Here is an 18,600-nt window from a genome sequence, read left to right on the forward strand (position 1 = left end):
ATAAAACTAAACAATTCCAAACTCTAAGAAGAAAAAGTAATTAAAATTACAATCAGGTACAATTAACAATTAAAATGTATTGTTCTCATCCCCAAGCCCCAAAGCGAGTTTCATTTCAATAGAATATGTCTCATCAATGCGATCAAAATTATCCCTTTCTCCATCACCAACACAATCTTCAAATACATCATCACCGTCAATTGTTTCAGATTCATCAACGAACGATTCAAATTCAACTTTGGAATCATTCAGTTCTGCATTTTTTAGATCATTAGATTCCCCTTTACAATCATCATCGTTTTGTTGCGTATCTATATCCGATTTAACAACATCGGTTGTTTCTTTAGAATCATCTTTAGCCTCCGTACCATGATCACTTTCATTGTCTTCATTAATCTTAACCATTGCGTTGACCTTATCTTCAGTTAGCGTGTCTTCAAGAGAAGTATCGTGACTTGGTACAAGGGTGTCTTCGTTGTCATTATCGTCGACAGCAGACTCGGGCGGGCTGACAGGGACGTAGTTGACAAACTCGCCCGCCCGCCATCTTTGTTCTGCCACTTCCATGTGCACTTCGAGAATGCGTGAAACTTCGGGCAGCTGAAATTTAATATTGATATTAAGACTAAGTGTTTATAACTGACCATTTGTTTATAGTTTTCAATTTACGTCATAAATACATTACAATAAATTTTCTTAATTCTTTTTCAAGTTATTGACCAGAATATCTGAGGGATAGGCTTATAAACTTGGGATTCTTCTTTTAGGCGATGGGCTAGCAACCCGTCACTATTTGAATCTCAATTCTATCATTAAGCCAAACAGCTGAACGTGGCCTATCAGTCTTTTGGCTCTGTCTACCCCGTAAGGGATAAATATGTGATCATATGTATGTATCTGAAAAAACAATTTTATCTCATGGTAACTTATGTTTTTTAATGCCCATATTAGCTTAAGGTTCGCTTCAATTGTAAAATCAAATTTTGCATAGTCACCATACGCAACATGACTTAGCAAGTCAACTCGTCATTACCCTTTCTTAAAAAGTAGTTCTGATGATAAAAGAAAGAAAGTAGTTCTTTCTGTATATCCTCAAGTCAGAACTTATAACAAACATAGAATTTTATCTTCAGCAGATATTAATCATAACACATCACTCACAGTGTATTCATTCTCCAGTTGCCCCGATATGTGCTCTATGATCGCGTTTGTCTTGTTATCTATCTTCCCCGCGTGGCTGTTCAGCACGTCGATCTGCCGGAACATCTCCCTCTCCTCGTACTGCTGCGTCCGCGTCAAGATCTCAGACGCCACTGATTGGTCGATCCTCGCGTTCTTCGTCATGTCCGAGTAGTTTATGCCTGGAGATTTGGAAATGATTAGCTTGAACAGTTAGGACTCTTCTGATACAGAAAGACTGACCGACGGAAGCTGATATTTGGTGCTCAATGATGATATTTTTAGAAATTCCCTCAGGGTCGATAACAAACAGAATATTACGCGTGCGAAGAATTATTCATTTTATATGTACGCTCGATTTCATATTTGCAGTCATAGTTCGCAAAACTTTACAGCTTGCGTTCACCGCTTTCACTCACACATTTACACAAATAACATAGTAAACAACAATTCTGATTATAGCTACTAGTTGTATAATTTAACCAAGTCCATTATATTACAATTTAATAATATTACTCAATCGTTTTAATATTTTTTTGTTTTTAAATCTTGTAATTTAAATATCTGTATTTCATACTTATTTATTTGTTTGTTTTAGTGGGTTGCGGTGAAGCGTTGGGTAACGCGACATCAAGAAGAGGGTAGCGTAAAAAAGTGGACCGCGCAGCGGCCGTCATTTGCTTATCAACGCGACACATTCTTACCTATGTTAGGATCGTGTGCAGACAAACTTTCAACCTTAATGAAATGACATAAGTTTGGCAGTCACAGGCTTCCCTCTATAGGCAAATAATGAGCGATGTTGATTTCTCGATCGACAACTATCGGGCCCAGTTCGGCCATCGTTGATAACCGTCTCTGTCTGTTTTGTTATTTAATATGTCAAAGAATAATGAACTGTTTTACTTGGTAATCATTGGTATTAAAGACCGTATCAATTTGATCGAATAATTATTCTTTTTAAATATGCAAGTGTGTGTGAATCTAGTGGAACCACAGTGCACGCTATTTCAACCCGTTAAAGTTTTAAAACTATGACTGCAGATATGAACGCGATCGTACCTAATGGTTTTACTAACCTTGTGAAGGATATCTACCGTCTTCATAAGAATTAATTGTATTTATGATAGATCTCTTCGCTTCCTTATCTGTGGCTTGGTCCGATTCATGTTTTGATGACGATGGCAAATTTGTAACTTCTGAAAATGACGTGAGTTTAAGATTGCATTATTTTGTTGTAACACCATTAATAGGTGCCTAACATATGTGATTTGACTACTCCAACTCAACTACCACTCCGCAACCTAATGGTTAGACAACTATACACCGCAGAAACTAGAAAACAAAACTTTTTTTAATTCTGCCTGGTAAAATATAAGCTAATTGTTAAGATCCCTCTAAAGAAATCAACGGATGCTTTTGAAACGGTTTTGCCCTTCTCAGCCGGGAAACAACACTGTATAATATAATTGACAAGCTGTGCCCGCGACTCCGTCCGCGTGGAATAGTAATTTTGGGCATCATTGAAGCCCTCAAGGATGAATAATTTTCCCCATTTTTTTTTCACATTTTCCATTATTTCTTCGCTCCTGATAGTTGCAGCGTGATGTAATATAGCCTAAAGCCTTCCTCGATAAATGGTCTATTCAACACAAAAATAATTTTTCAATTTGAAACAGTAGTTCCTGTATTAGCGCGTTCAAACAAACAAACTCTTCGGCTTTATAATATTAATATAGATATAGATTGTTAAGATCCCTCTAAAAAAGTAAACGGATACTTTTAAAGCGGTTTTGCCCTTCTCAGCCGGGAAACCACAATGTATAATATAATTGATAATAACCAGCCGACACTAACCACCCTCGTCTTTAACTTTATCTCCGCGTCCGTCATTATTACCGCCACTGTCATCCGCACCTTTACCATCTTTTGTCTCACCAATATTTTTATCATTTTCATTCGTTTTGTCAATACAACCATTATTTTTTATTGTATTTTCATTATTTTTCATTGTATTTCCATTATTTTTCATTGTATTTCCATTGTTTTCATTTGATTTACCAACACTTTCATCAGTTTTGTTTGTTTTACCAACATTTTCACCATTTTCGCTCTCAACTTTACTTTTGTTAGCTGTGGAAGGTCTGAATGATGTTCTATTGATATTCTTTATTTGCACATCGATTTCTGGTTCACTGGAACTGCTGTCGCTTGAGATATTAATCGATTCTGTTTCACCTGACGATGCTGGTTAAAATAAGTTTTTAATAGCGGTTTTAATATTGTTTAAAGAAGCCGAATCTTTGCCTCAAGACTTAGCTACACTAAGGCTTATGTATGACTAGCTGTGCCCGCAACTTCGTTCGCGTGGAATAGTTGTTTAGGGCATCATTGAAGCCCTCGGATGAATAATTTTCCCCGTTAATTTCACATATTCTTTTATTTCTTTGCTTCTTATAGTTGCAGCGTGATGTTATATAGCCTAAAACCTTCCTCGATAAATGGTCTATTCAACACAAAAAGAATTTTTCAATTCGAACCAGTAGTTCCTGAGATTAGCGCGTTCAAACAAACAAACAAACTCTTCAGCTTTATAATATTAGTTCTATCTATCTTTACATCACTCTGACTCTCATCAAAGCGTATTCTTTCTTCTTTCTTTATGTTAATCAAGACCGTCGCATGAAACAAACATTATCTTAACGATCTTAGAAACTGGAAAAAGAACAGCCTCCAATCGATATTCTCCTTTTTTGAAGTCGATTAAATTACTAAAACCTTATCCTGAGCGTATTAAACACTATCCTGATAACCTCATCAATATCGGTTTAGGGAAACGCAAGATAATCGTTGACAAACATACATACAAGTCAAACTGAGAGCAATCTTTTTTTTACTTGGACTTACGTGCCGATTCCACCACCTCCTCGCCGATCTCGTACTCCACATTGGTCTCCGGGACCTGCTTCTCGACGTACTGATACAAAATGGCGCCGGGGACCCGAGTAAGTTTGACTTTGCTCTCATCTGCAAACATTCATCGCTAAATAATGATGTGAAACAAGTCCTTATCATCATCTTATATATAACTAGAGGCCGCCCGCGACTTCGTCCGCATGGAAACCCTATCAATCCCGCGGGAACTCTGGGATAAAGAGTAGCTTATGTGTTATTCTGGGTCGTCCGCTACCCACATACCAAATTTCATCGTAATCGGTTCAGTAGTTTTTGCGTGAAAGAGTAACAAACATCTATACTGACAAAACTTTCGCATTTATAATATTTGTAGGATTACAAAATATAGTATCGTTAAGTTAGTATCACGTAATATAAGTTACGAACTTACTTCTTACGTCTGTGTAATTTTTACATATATATTTATTTTTCAACTTAATAATAAACTTTTTGGCCCATGAACTTTGGATTCTTTCTTTAGGCGATGGGCTAGCAACCTGCCACTATTTTAATCTCAATTCTATCATTATGCTAAACAGCTGAACGTGGCCTATCAGTCTTTTCAAGACTGTTGGCTCTGTCTACCCCGCAAGGGACGTAACTCAATGTATGTATGTATGTCAACTTTACCGAAATAGTATTTTTTTATTCACACCATTCAACCTTGTATCATAATATTTTATGGACACACTAGCGACCCGCCCCGGCTTCGCACGAGTGCAAAATTCGGAAAAAAATTATACATAAAAACCTTCCTCTTGAATCACTCAACCTGTTACAAAAAACCGCATCAAAATCCGTTGCGTAATTTTAAAGATTTAAGCATACAGACAAACAGACTAAAATAGCGACTTTGTTTTATACTATGTAGTGATTAAAAATTTATTTAAATAATTCACCAGGTTTTTCACCTCCGGTCAGTTGGCTCAGAGCGATCCTGTCGAATGCGTTATCATTTTTGTACGTCGTATAGGACACTTTCTCTGTCACTTCATGCGCCGGCACACACTCCTGCGCCTTGTAAAACGCGTCCATTGTTTCTTTGTCGTACAGTTTCTGAAATTATTACTTACATACATACATATGTATTACTTACATACATAGATAGTTTGTTCCGCCGCTTCTTCTACACATGCGCTTTGGAAGCGGTAGTAGTTATAATTAGATTTAAGTTATGTGACGTCAATAAGTGATACCTTGTATCCAATTTTGAAAATAAATCTATTCTATTCTATTCTATAGTGTACGGGTACGAGTTGAACGGTTGAGGTGCCCGGCTAATTCGTGTGGGGACACAGGTTCAAACCCTACTTCGACCGTCTACCGATTACTCTTCTGAGTTATGTAGTACATTAGTTTAAGTGCTAACGGATGCTCTTTGGGTGAGGCAAAGAAAAGATAATAAAGCCACGTATTACGTTAGCAGGAATACCTACATACATATGGTCACGTCTATATCCCTTGTGGAGTAGACAGAGCCAACAGTCTTGAAAAGGAATAAGTCAATAAGCCAAATAGCTGAACGTGGCCATTTAGCCACGTTCAGCTATTTGGCTTATTGATAGAATTGAGATTCAAATAGTGACAGGTTGCTAACCCAACGCCTAAAAAAGAATCCCAAGTTTGTAAGCATATCCCTTAGTCGCCTTTTACGGCATCCATGAGAAAGAGATGGAGTTTTTTGTATTGGTGCCGGGAACCACACGGCCTACATAATGTACCAGTAAATAATATTGTTGCACGTAAGACACTGTACATACTCAGCGAGGTTACCAACTTCTCACAATTCACCTTATTATAAGTTGTTGATTAATATTAATAAACCATTATTTCATTCCCATATTGTTTACCGGTCTTTGTAATTTTTTAATTTACCACCGACATATGATGTAAGGCACAATTATGGCATTGAATAAAATATATCTATAACATTTAAAATATTTCGTGTTTAAATTTTATCAACCAAGATTCATGAATAGTCCACGATTTAGATTTAAGAGATCTATATTTGTAAATTGACGTCCGGAGAAAATGCTGCAGTGTAGTTTGTTCCGCCGCTTCTTCTACACATGCGCTTTGGCAGCGGTAGTGGTTATAATTAGATATTTAAGTGATGTGACGTCAATAAGTGATACCTTTTATCCAATTTTGAAAATAAATCTATTCTGTTCTATTCTATTCCATTCCATTCTAATCTATTCACAGTTCTTACCATAGGATCTACGGCCGGCTCTCCTCTGTCGATTCTGGCCTGTCGTTCTTCCTGCTCTCTATCCAGCTCGGCGAAAATCTCCAAATCTTCCGCACTCGGCTTCATGTCTTCATCATCGTCAATGTTGTCAGCATTCATATTGTGCATGTAGTTTATCAGAGCTACACCGTCGCCTGAACTGTGCTGCACTGTGGATACAATATCGTAACTATTCGAAATGAGATAGGCTAAAATAAAGTGGTTCCAAATCACCCTAATCTTGTACTAACATTTTAAATTTCAGGCATTTTCAAACTCATAATTAACCGTCGTTTGCCGTGAACGGAGACCTCAAGAAATTTATTGTATATTCTTAAAATTTTCACTAACAGGTTATGTCCGAAAAGTCGTAATAATAATACCTTAAATAACCTTAAATCGGCTGGAGTTATTTGTCAGAAATATAAACATTATCTTGCCTATCTATAAATAAACTTACCACTATCTCTTCTTTGATCAATGTCCCCACTAGAATTTCTAGACTGGTTTTCATTATCTTTCTTCTCAATATTTTCATCTTTTTTATTTTCTTCTTTAGATTTTTCTGATTTACCATCACCATCAAAAGGCTCTTCATTTGAAGGTTTGTCCTCGTCGTGCCTTATTTCATTAATAACCACTTTCTTTAGAGGTTTCTTAATCTTGCTTGCAGAACTCTTCTTTTTCAAACTTGGTTTTAATTCCTTCTCACTGATTATCTTTTTATCATGATCAATTATGAGATTACCCTCTTCTACAATACCACTAACAAATTTCGCTTCTCCGACTGTAGGTTTCTCGTTGACAGGATTTACTTGCTCAACTGGTTCAATTATTTCAATCAGAGCCTTTTTCTTGGCATCTTCTGGTACCGTTTTTTCTTCTGATATAACTTCAGTTATTTTCGCTTTTGATTTCTTTCCCATTCCATGTTCTGAAAAAGATTATTGCTATTATAATACCATGTTTTACTATGATTCACTTACCTGAAAATATATATGATTCATTTACCTGCCAATATCTGCGATGCTTTCTTCCGCTCTATGTGTGGTTGCTGACTAAACATCAAATTGCCCAAAGCTGAGAAGTTTGACATGAAATCGCTGAAAAATTATAATAGATTTACGAAAAAGTAAATTATTATCTCGTTTGGTAAAACGTAAGGAACAAGCTTGGGGGAGTTTCAGAAATAAAAACCTAAATAATAGAAACAATAACAGTTACAATGCGCATATAAACGACTCATTGCCGTCATCAACTTTTCAAGGCCATCGGATCTGTCTTATCCGTAAAGGACTATTGAGACAATACTTACTCGCCGCGGCTGGTAGACGGACTCTGGACTTCCCTATATCCTCCCCAGTAATCGTCCTGGGGAGGCATTGGGTTGTGGCTGACTTCCTGCACCAAACACTTTCCCTGCTCAATGTTGGACCATTCTATCATGTTTGTTGTAGTTCCTGTAATATATTTAAATTGCTTTTAATAGTAGTTTCATCTGAGGTAAAAATTAGGCTATTCTGACGTTTGTAGATACATTAGCAGTTAATTAATTCTTTGTTTCTCGGTTTCGATCCAAAAGTAGGCGATCAAATCATCCGACCAGATTGAATATCTGAATATGATGAAAAGTAACAATGTTAGAATTTTCAGCACTATAATGGTTAATACGGGTGGGTATTTATATTGTAAAATACATTATAAGTTGTTGATACTAAATACATACTTTAAATTGGAAAATAAATTTCTAGCAGAATCGTCTACTAAATTAACTTTATCGCTAAATTCCTTACCATCTTCTTTGTCTTCCACTTTAAAATCTTCACTGTCAACATCACTACTCTCTTCGCTTGTACTGTCATCAGCTTCAGACCCTGTCAGCATGTCAACCGCAACACCGTCTTTTACTTTAACCTCGCTTGGACCAAATTTCTGCTCCAAAATGGATGGTCCCTCGGTTTCATCGACTTCTGTAGTTACTGGCTTAGGTTTATTTTCAGCATTCTCTTTTTGTTCTTCTCCCTGTCAAGTTTTAATAGAAACTATCATAATCTTCGTCTGATTTTCATTTCGCCTAGCGTGGGTAAATGTCTTTTTATCTCACCTTCGCCAAAAGACATAAATAAAAATTCGGTTGCAGTAGGTATAAACCCAAAATTGAAACAAGAATATATCAGTAATGTACAAAAAAAATTTGCTACTTTCCTAGAGAGGTAGGCAGAGACAACCTTTCACGTGCCACGATACTTCTTTTACTTCATTCACATTTTACAAAACTCTCTTCATCAAGCCCATCGGTTCAAGGAACAGTGTTAGTGTTAACTCACACCACTCAACAATTCATGCTGCGGATAACGCTGACAAATGCCCTGTCTAACTTAACCTAAACAAATCCTTACCTCTGGCAGCCCCAATTTCTCTCTCTCCTCCTTCTCCTTCGCATCCCTGATGGCTCTCTTCTCGTCTCTCATCCGGATCAAGTACCTGACACTTTGCATCACCTTCTCCTGTTCCCTTGCTATCCATCTGATAACAGAAAGTTATTATATTAATACGTCACCTTTTCTTTAGGCTGTGAAAGATAAAACTGCAAAAAAAAACTAACAAATGCTAACAATGAAAATTCGCAAGGCCATCGGTGTCAGCTGGAGAAATAACCGTATCATGAACCAAACTTCTTGCGAAGCCCGCCAAAGGCTTCCAGCTACCTATCCAAACCCCTTGGTTGAGGGACGATAGTTCCCAAAAACAGATCTCTAGAAATAATACCTTTTCCTCTCAGCAATTTCCTCCTGAACTCCACCCCTTTGCCAAGCTTCAGCGCACGCGCGATCCCTGGGGAACACCGGCCTGTTATCCAGGTTCTGAAGATCTTTGATCCGGAGCGTCAGTGTCTTTCTGTAGGCTGGGATGATGCGTACTACTGGGTTCCCAGTTAGCACCAGCACTAGAAGTGAAAGTTATTCGTGGATTCTCGAATAAGTAAATATTGCCCAAATAAAACAGAGATGGCATTACAGTATGATCTGTGGTCCAGTGTTCAGCCACCTTATTCGTGATTTTTGATAATAGGTAAGGTATGTGTAGCATCTTCCCTCTCTCACAATGATTGTGAAGTTGAAAAGTAGGAAACAGAGCTATTATATATAAGACATAATGGTAAATAATAATAAGCCTTGTCAAAAAGCCCATCATCAAGTGCATCCTTAATCGTGGATACAATCAGTCTCGTGACTTGAAAATGAGGACAATTTTTTGTTGAGCATTCCATTGGGAGCGGCGAATAAGTAACCTGACCGAATTCAACAATTGTGGGAATCAGGCAAGTGCCTTTGCTCTCAAACCTCGCTAGCTAGATAGTGTAATGAATAATTTTGATCCTGCTAAAACCTAATGCAGTAAGATCTTCAAACAGAATAGACTAACCCTTAAGGATGATCATATCCGCAAGAACGTCAACAATGAGCGGGTCTTCCAGTCGGTTGTATGACAAGTCCAGCACTGACAGATTGCGGCAGTTTCGAAGTTGTTCCAGGTCATCTGGGAATCCAGAATTTCAGGTTAACGAGTGTTATCAGAAGAAACTATAGAGCGTGAACATACATAGGCACGATCCCTCATACTTCTTTTGCTTCATTCACATCTTTATGTAAGCTCGTCATTTTAGGGTACTATTAGCCTTTCGCCATGACGTCTTAGATTTAATCTAGGTGCATTCGTCTAGCCTTTTTACATTTCCATTAACGTTAATCAAGGGAATGGTTATCCCTCCCTGAAGATGATCTAATTCCTCGTACAAGACTAAGTAATGAAATTTTAATTTTAGTAACCGAAAACTCACCATAAGAAGACAGCATATTATGAGCAATGCTCAACGTGTGCAGGTCTGGGACGACGTCCAAATTCTCGATTTTACACACGAAGTTGTGGTCAAGATTCAAAGTGTCCAGCTTAGGGCATCCCGCTAGGTTTTCTATCTTTCTGACCACGTTATAGTGAAGGTAAAGACATTTCAGCTCGGACTGGGCATCTAAACCTTCAATTCTCTGGATGCCGTTGTTTTCAAGAAATATGCATTTCAGGCCAGTGTATTCTTCTAGATTTTCGATTTTGGAGAAGCCCTGCGTGCGTAAGGTAAGATATGATTATTCTTGATTTAGAAATAATATCGATAAAAATAAAAGTCATCGTATGGTGTTGATAGATTGATTTAGAAAACTGAATTATAATTTTGATATTCTGTAGGTTCGTCTGTTTTCTACTGAACACCAGAGATTTCAGATTTCTTTAAATTTTAAGTAATTTCCAGACATGCCCACAGAAGTTGAACAATATTGGAGTAAATACCCAGCTATATTTTCCCCGTAGACAACTACCTCAAAATCATTTATTACCTTAAAATGTAAATATAGGATGTCATTCAAATAAGGCGTGCAGTACAACTTGTGTTGTTTGCAGTGGTTCCTTATAAACTCCTTGGTCATCCTCGGACCCCTGTTCATCTCCTCCATCTCTTCCTCGAATTTCTTCTGAATCTCTCGTTTTTTCTCTCGCTCTTGCTCCGCTTCTTCTGCCTTTCTTTCTTCAATTTGTTTCTGCCTTTCTACTGATGTTATGCGCACTCCTGAAACAATATTTTTATTTTCAAAATCATGATCTTCTGGCATTATTCTAGCTATCATTTTCACTTCTCTGGAGTGGAGCCCAGGTACTGGTTGGATTGAATTATGGTTACACATCCAATTCTCTGAATGTGCAGGTTTCACATGATATCTTTCCTTACCGAAAGAGCATTGGATAACAATTAAACTAAGGTAACCATGAATTTTAGAGGGTGCTGTGATTCGGACTGATTAACTACCAAGGAACACCTTCCACCAGGCTGGATGTTATGTTGAGGAAATCGCATCATTATTTTCTTTATAAGTTCATAGTAAAGTTAACTTTTTGCATCATTTTAAATACTTACTTTTTGTTTCCCCCTCCGTTGGCGGCAATCCGCATTCAATACTTTGCTTTAGTTCGTTCAAACTGTTATTAGCGTCGACGATACCAGCATTATCACCTTGACCTTTTGCATCTGATTCCACTGCTGGCAACTCACGAATTTTGCAACTTTGTTGTAAAGGCTTCTTTCTAGACTCTTCTCTTCGAAGCAAATTGTTTGCAAGTCTCAAAACTTCTTTATTGTCCTTCATGTTATGTTTTATATCACACAAAAGACCATCTATTCTCTTGTTCCTTTCTTGTTCTTGCTTTTTGAATTCCTCTAGTCTTTTGTTGCGTTCCTCCGAAACATTACTGAGATCAATATCCCATAACTCTTTTCGCATTTTCGCACTTTTTTCTGCTATCACTGGATCTAACGGGATTTCAGGTGGTGGTGGTGGTATCTTCGTCTTTTCATCATCACATAGATTTGGAACGTCTGAATTGATATTTCCTTTGATAGGATGCAAGATATCGTGCGACTTTTGTAATATGTCATCTACTTCTTTCATAAATGTCTTACACTCTTTATTTCTCATTTCGTATCTCTCTTTGCTTTGATTAATTCTATCTTCGTGACATTTCAATTCTACGTTTAGTCTTTTAATAGAATCATTTATATCATCTATTTGTGATCGCGAAACATTTGATTCGATTTCGATATTTTCCGTTGTGTTTTCTTCGGCAGTTTCTCGGGCATCTTCATTCATTTCTTCCAATTTCGCCGATTCAGCTATCATTCCATGTTTTCTTCTCAATATTTCTCCTTCTTCTTTTATATTTTGATATGCAATGTTAGATTTTTTAGAGTTTTCTAGAGCTTCATTGACATCATTTAATAATTCATTCATACTATTCAACTTGTTGGTTATATCTTCCCGAATTAAAGTGCTGAGATTTTCAGCTCCCTCGACAATATTCCGAGCCAGACTTTTCATTTCAGTGAACTCTAGTGCTTTGTTGTCTCTATTGTCATGATCACCTAACTCAAAGATATCCTCTAAAGCATTTTGTAGTGTTTGTTCCATTCTTTCGTCAAATTTTTGTTGACCAGTTATTACTTGTTCATTAACATCAGATTCATTTTGTGATTCTTCAAAATTGTTTGCGGGCTCTTCAGGTAGTGATTTGTTACTTGAATTTTCTAAAGATGTGTCATCTAAAATCACGTTGATATCTTGAAGCGCTTTTTGTGTATCTTTAAGCCTTGCCTCAAAACTTTTTGGAAACACTTCTTCTATATCAACTGGTTCTTCCTCTTTCTTTTTTTGTTCGGTTTTTATTTCAATTTCTCCACTCAAGTTGAGATTAATAGGATTATCTCTAATAGATTCATTTATAGCATATTTTTCCTGAACTTCTTGTATAGCCGTCTTTCTGATTTGCCCTTTGATTACATGAATGGAAGATTCTTTTAAAATTGGATTTTTCATTATATTTGCTTTAGTGTCACTTGTGTTTGTGGTACACTCAGGACTTTCGTAGTCATCTGCTAACTTTTGCAACATTTCTTTAGTTTCCTGAAATCTTGTCTCGTAAGATTTGTCAGTATATTGACTAACAACTTTTTCTATGGCTTCATATTCTTCCTCGTAATCGGTTTCCTCGCTCTCGGAGTCATTTTCTAATTTAGGAGGCCCTTGATTTATTGTTTTAAAATCTGCAACTGAATTCATTAAAGCTTGCATATTCTGGTAATTAATTTTGTCAACCTGCTCCTTATTGCCTTTTGCCGAATCTATATCACTTCTTATTTGAGTATAAGAAGGCAGATTTATATGGTCAAGAGGCACAGCAATTGGCTTCATCTGCTTACTAGCTATTTGAATTTGGCGTGCTTTATCTATTAGAATTGGATTAGCATTGATCATCTCTCTGATTTCTTCATCTGTGAATGGTTTGTTAGATTCCTTTACCTCGGTAAAAGGTTGACCTGTCATGACTTCATATTCTGATTTCACTTCGCCAGGGAAGGATGCAGCAATGTAAGAAGGGTTGGGATTCTCATTTGGTTCCGTCAAAGGTTTAAGTTCGTTTTCAATCACTCTTTGTAAAACATCTTTAGGTAATTTAGCATCTTTGAAGAATATTTCTAGTTCTGCCCGCTTTTTTTCTATATATTCAGGGTCGACAACTGAAGTTCCTGGTATATTCATATTTTATTACGATCACAGTAAAGTTGATAGAAATTTATTGTGACTTACATACATTGTTTACTTGTATCCATGGGAACGGCATTTTATTTTGTTTGATCGAAGTAGAATTTAAATTTGAATTACGGTGGTGACGTCCGCAAAATGACTTCTTTATAGGAAAAGATTTTACCTACTTCTTGTGTTCGTCATTTTGGTTAAAACAATTCATTAAAACAAACATTTAGATTAAAAATTATAATGTGATACTAAGTAATAATAAATGTTTGCAACATCCGAAATGGTAAATATGAAGATCTGGTATACATATAAATTTAAGACCATCTTGTACTTATATTATGCAAATAAAAAAATTTAATTTGATTTTATAATTTGAACTTATATCCGTTTGTAAATGAAATTGGTCGAACCAATTTCGTTACTTCGTGTCTCTTCAAACCATGACATTGGCAGAATCACCTAAAGTCCGATGAAAACATACATAAACCGTCCGATAAACCATAATACATACATAAAATCACGCCTCTTTCCCGGAGGGGTAGGCAGAGACTGCACCTTTCCACTTGAGAGCCATAATATAGAAAATGAAGAAAGAAAGAAAACAAAGGAAAAGTTACAAGTTATTCAATTATAGGTGTTTGTAGTAGTAATACAGTCAACCGCATTATAAATTACCCTGCATGGAACTCTATGACACGGTGTAAGAGGCGAATTTGCAGTGAATTTGCATTAGAACCCATTTTTTGCTGTTTGTAATTAATATTTTGATTGGAGTGGGAAGGCCTAGAAGAACGTATAGGATACATGTTATGTATCTATTATCCTATTTTAATTGGATTTTTAATGTCCACAATGTACATAATATTTAAATTAGTACTACCTTCTCTAATCTTTAGCTGTGAGCCCATAACACATCCGTAAATAAAAAAAAGTAAACTGTCGAATAGTAATTTCGGTAAAATAGCTAAAAGGCAATGTTGCCTGTATATAAAGTTTCCTAAAATTTCTGTTAAATTATACCATTAAAATACCTTGACTTTATTACTTTGGTTGGATAAATGGAAAACACAACATAAATAACACATCTGCCCTTGAAATTTTTAAATGAGTGAAATAAATGTTTTCGGCTTTGATTGACTATGTATGTCACTTATTTCTTTTATAGTGGCACTATTAAATATTAAAACAACTTTGATACTTGCTTTAAAATTTGGAAAGGGGATGGGTGGGAGGTGGGACATTAACATGTTATGGAATGGCAATACATCTTTATTTATGTTGTTTTGTTGGGTGCGACTTGTGCAAGTGAAGTGTATTTTGAATCCAACTTTCTTCTGTTAATTAATAATCAAATCAGGATAAATTTGGACTAAATTCCCTTCATCTTTTAGGAACTTCTTTGTCATGAGCAAAGGTGCTGTGAAATTATAATTCTATCGTGATGGCGGACGAGCGGAATTTTCGATCGTCTTACTACGAAAAAGTCGGTTGTCGGGGGGTAGAAGAGAAGAAGTCTTTGGAAATTCTCATGAAGGAGAAGCCTTGGGACAGAGTGAAGCTGAAACAGTTCTGTCAGAGGTTCACTGTGCCGGTTGCGTACAGGAATTTAGTATGGAAAGTGTTACTTGGTAAATATGACTTACGGTTACCGCCGGTTTAAAAATTTCTCTTGTCTTTTCCACATTATCAAGATATTATTAGTCCTGGTTGCATCCACATCACTATGAACAGGAGCCCGGAGTTTGCCTATGAAAATGTATCCTGGCGTGGCTGAGTCAGGTTTTTACCGACTTTGACTTTGCCGTGTGATTCCCGGCAGCACCAATATAAAAAAGAATAGGACCACTCTATCTCTTGTCCATCTATGTCTTAAAAGACGACTAAAGGATAGGCTTATAAACTTGGGATTCTTCATTTAGGTGAAAGGCTAACTGTCACTATTTGAATCTCAATTCTATCAGTTAGCTTATCAGCTAAACATGGCCTGGCTACTACTCTACCATAAAGACGTGATCATATTTACTATTAACAGATATCCTGCCCGTATATCCGGAAGCCCACCAATACGTAATGACTCAGCGAGAGGAACAGTATCATGATCTTCTACATGCAGTTCAACTGCTGGAGAGAATCAACATGGACGCCCCGCGGAGCAAGATTCTCTACGAGATGTGGCTCATTGAGAAAGAGGAGCGGAAACCAATTGTATTTCCCGAGACTAATTTCTCTGTAAGTTGTGTGTTTGTGTGTGTATGAATGTGAAAAAAAGGCCTTATTATATTATAATACCTATCTGATTTTGCCGTGGCACCAATACAAAAAAGAATAGGACCACTCAATCTCTTTCCCATGGATGTCGTAGAAGGTGACAAAGGGATAGGCTTACAAACCTGGGATTCTTTTTTAAGCGATGGGCTAGCAACCTGTCACTATTTGAATCTCAATTCTATCATTTAAGCAAAAGCTAAACCTGACCATTCAGTCTTTAAGACTGTTGGCTCTGTCTACCCCTCAAGGGATATAGACGTGACTATCTATATGTATGTTATATATTTCAGTCTGTTGATACGTTCATACTGATAGCGGAGACACTGCTAGTGACTATATGTATGTTATATATTACAGTCTGCCGATACGTTCATACCGATAGCGGAGACATTGCTGGAACTGGACACAAGCGAGGTGGACATATACTGGATCACCAAGAACCTGACTGACATAGTGAGGGGCATGCAGAAAGAGGTGCCGAAACTGAAAGAGACTTTCTTGTCTATGCTTGAAAAGGAAGATGAGGAAGTTTACATGTAAGTTAATTGTGCCGTGTGGTTCCCGGCACAAATAGAAAAAAGAATAGGACTGCTGCATCTCTTCCTCATGGATGTCGTAAAAGGCGACTGAGGAATTGGTTTATAACCTTGGGATTCTTCTTTTAGACGATGGGCTAGCAACCTGTCACTATTTGAAACTCAATTCTATCAAAAAAGGCAAAGCGCTGAACGTAGCCAGCAACATAGTGGGATATTGACATGATTGTATGTAAGTGCTGTGTGGTTCCGGGCACCAATACAAAAAAGAATAGGACCACTCCATCTCTTTCCCATGGATGTCGTAAAAGGCGACTAAGGGATAGGCTTACAAACTTGGGATTCTATTTTAGGGGATGGGCTAGCAACCTGTCACTACTTGAATCTCAATTCTATCATTAAGCCAAATTGTTGGCTCTGTCGTCCCCGCAAGGGATATAGACGTGACCAAATGTATGTATGTATTATATGTATGTCTATAACAATTGTTATTTTCCAGCCGTTTGTCAGAACTTGACGCACTGGAAATATTGCCACTAATGAAATGGATCAATTGCTGCTTCGCCGGCATCTTGGATGACACGTCTCTTCCGAAGTGAGTACAAGCCATTACAAATCATGTTAGAAGCAGAGGTAATAGTTATCTATCCTATGATGTAACACTTATATGTTCGTCCATGATTTAGATTTAAGAGATCTATATTTGTATATTTACGTCCGATGAAAATGCTGCAGTGTAGTTTGTTTCGCCGCTTCTTCTACACATGCGATTTGGAAGCGGTAGTAGTTATAATTAGATTTAAGTGATGTGATGTCAGTAAGTGATACCTTTCCAATTTTGAAAATAAATCTATTCTATTCTATTACTTGCTTTATGGGGCAGACATAGTCCCCACATTCTCGCAAAGACTGAAAGGCCAGGTTCAGCTGTATGGTTTAATGATAGAATTGAGATTGCCGTGTGGTTCCTGGCACTAAGGGATATAGAAGTGATGATATATATGTATGTATATGATTCAGATAGTGATAGGTTGCTACCCCATCGCCTAAAGGAAGAATTCCAAGTTTATAGCATTTTCCTTAGTCGCCTTTTACGACATCCATGGAAAGAGATGGAGTGCTCTTATTCTAATGTGCCAAGAACGACACGGTAGTAATTAACTGAGTATATTTTTCAGGATATGGGACAAAGTGTGCAGCGGCGCTCCTAAAATATTGCTTTATACTGCTGTGATGTTGGTGATTACTCTAAGGAACAACATATTGAAAGCTAAAGCTGCCGAAGAAGTCTTTGAATGTTTCTCAGAGGTAACTAATTAAAAAAAAAACAAAATTTAGTTATTTTATAGCTACTTTTAGCGTACCTACTCTAATGACATTATTCGACGAACTGAAGCTTGGCAACAAATAATGTATGGCTGTCTGAAACTTTTTCTTTACCTATTTTGTCTAATGACAAAAAATGCTTAATATTGCCATATATGTTATTTTTCTTCTAAATTAGTAGATTTTGTGAGGTATGTATTTAAAAAATATTTTATTTCAGATTCCAGAACAGTACGAAGAACAACTTTGTGTGGTTGCTAATAAAGCCATAGATCTCTGGCAACATTACGGTGCTCTCTCACAAAACGAACAGATAATAAAAAAATGATGTATGACCTTCTAATGAGTTTATCTCATTAGAAGTAAAAATAAATTGGTGAAGCTGTGGAATAAGTAACGGAGAAGAGACATTTTTGCAAATAAGAAAATTATATACGAATAATGGTTAAAATGTCATAAGTTTATGAAAGTAATATTAAAGATTTACAATTTGTGTGAGTTGTGAAAATATGTAACCCCGAAAAATATGAAATAAGTATTTTATTTATTACCAGTGACAATGTGTTAACTTTCTTTTTAAGAAAGCATTAGACCATATAAAATATAGTTCTGTGCATTAGCAACGCTCTTTGTGCCTGCACTTTGAGAAGAAAAATAGTGATTAGTAATCTTTAATTTTTTATTAAAATAAGGTAGCTCTTAAATTATACATGCATTGTACATTGAATGGCAATATAAAAATACATATACTTATTAAAATATTTTTTTTTGTTATTTTATTGCCCATATTCATCCCTACACCGTTGCAAATTCATTAGGCCATTATATAAATCGAACTCAACTTTATACTATAAGAATTTTGGACAGTCTTTATTATTAAATGGCGCCAAAAATTTATGAGTTTACAATGTCTGCTCCACACAGATCTGTACAAAAAGGATATAATCGCTACGTTATCTTAATA

The 18,600-nt window shown here is 36.5% G+C and overlaps 2 protein-coding genes across 4 annotated transcripts; one reads left to right on the plus strand and one right to left on the minus strand.

Annotated features, from left to right (window-relative positions):
- Window positions 1-63: 63 nt before the first annotated feature.
- LOC106132851 (dynein axonemal assembly factor 1 homolog) lies at window positions 64-13,536 on the minus strand. The gene is made up of 17 exons (XM_060950878.1): window positions 11,334-13,536; window positions 10,759-10,988; window positions 10,206-10,485; window positions 9,791-9,904; window positions 9,134-9,311; window positions 8,764-8,890; window positions 8,158-8,386; window positions 7,680-7,824; window positions 7,376-7,467; window positions 6,825-7,298; window positions 6,347-6,534; window positions 5,034-5,190; window positions 4,087-4,206; window positions 3,241-3,426; window positions 2,259-2,378; window positions 1,162-1,361; window positions 64-600 (listed from the first exon to the last, which is right to left on the minus strand). The coding sequence occupies exons 1-17, from the start codon at window positions 13,507-13,509 to the stop codon at window positions 70-72; spliced, it is 5,547 nt and encodes a 1,848-aa protein (XP_060806861.1). The 5' UTR covers window positions 13,510-13,536; the 3' UTR covers window positions 64-69.
- LOC106132853 (TBC1 domain family member 7) lies at window positions 2,272-18,360 on the plus strand. Of its 3 annotated transcripts, none has more exons than XM_060950921.1 (7): window positions 2,272-2,389; window positions 14,898-15,134; window positions 15,539-15,735; window positions 16,132-16,310; window positions 16,810-16,905; window positions 17,489-17,618; window positions 17,857-18,360. In XM_060950921.1, exons 2-7 carry the CDS (start codon window positions 14,948-14,950, stop codon window positions 17,962-17,964), a joined length of 897 nt encoding a protein of 298 aa, XP_060806904.1. In that variant the 5' UTR covers window positions 2,272-2,389; window positions 14,898-14,947; the 3' UTR covers window positions 17,965-18,360. The 3 variants fall into 3 exon arrangements, with proteins under 3 accessions (XP_060806904.1, XP_060806903.1, XP_060806905.1); XM_060950920.1 differs by lacking the exon at window positions 2,272-2,389 and adding an exon at window positions 14,745-14,811; XM_060950922.1 differs by lacking the exon at window positions 2,272-2,389 and adding an exon at window positions 14,799-14,818.
- Window positions 18,361-18,600: the final 240 nt, after the last annotated feature.

The sequence above is a fragment of the Amyelois transitella genome, chromosome 23, assembly GCF_032362555.1.
Source record: "Amyelois transitella isolate CPQ chromosome 23, ilAmyTran1.1, whole genome shotgun sequence".
Lineage (NCBI taxonomy): Eukaryota > Metazoa > Arthropoda > Insecta > Lepidoptera > Pyralidae > Amyelois > Amyelois transitella.

Coding starts and splice junctions, on each gene's coding strand:
- LOC106132851 (XM_060950878.1), bottom strand. CDS start 13,509: ATGAATATACCAGGAACTTCAGTTGTCGACCCTGAATATATAGAAAAA. Junction 9,312..9,790: donor GGATATGATCATCCTTAAGG/GTTAGTCTATTC, acceptor TTTCACTTCTAG/TGCTGGTGCTAACTGGGAAC. Junction 7,825..8,157: donor AGTGGAAGACAAAGAAGATG/GTAAGGAATTTA, acceptor AATATATTACAG/GAACTACAACAAACATGATA.
- LOC106132853 (XM_060950921.1), top strand. CDS start 14,948: ATGGCGGACGAGCGGAATTTTCGATCGTCTTACTACGAAAAAGTCGGT. Junction 15,135..15,538: donor AGTATGGAAAGTGTTACTTG/GTAAATATGACT, acceptor TACTATTAACAG/ATATCCTGCCCGTATATCCG. Junction 16,906..17,488: donor GATGACACGTCTCTTCCGAA/GTGAGTACAAGC, acceptor TATATTTTTCAG/GATATGGGACAAAGTGTGCA.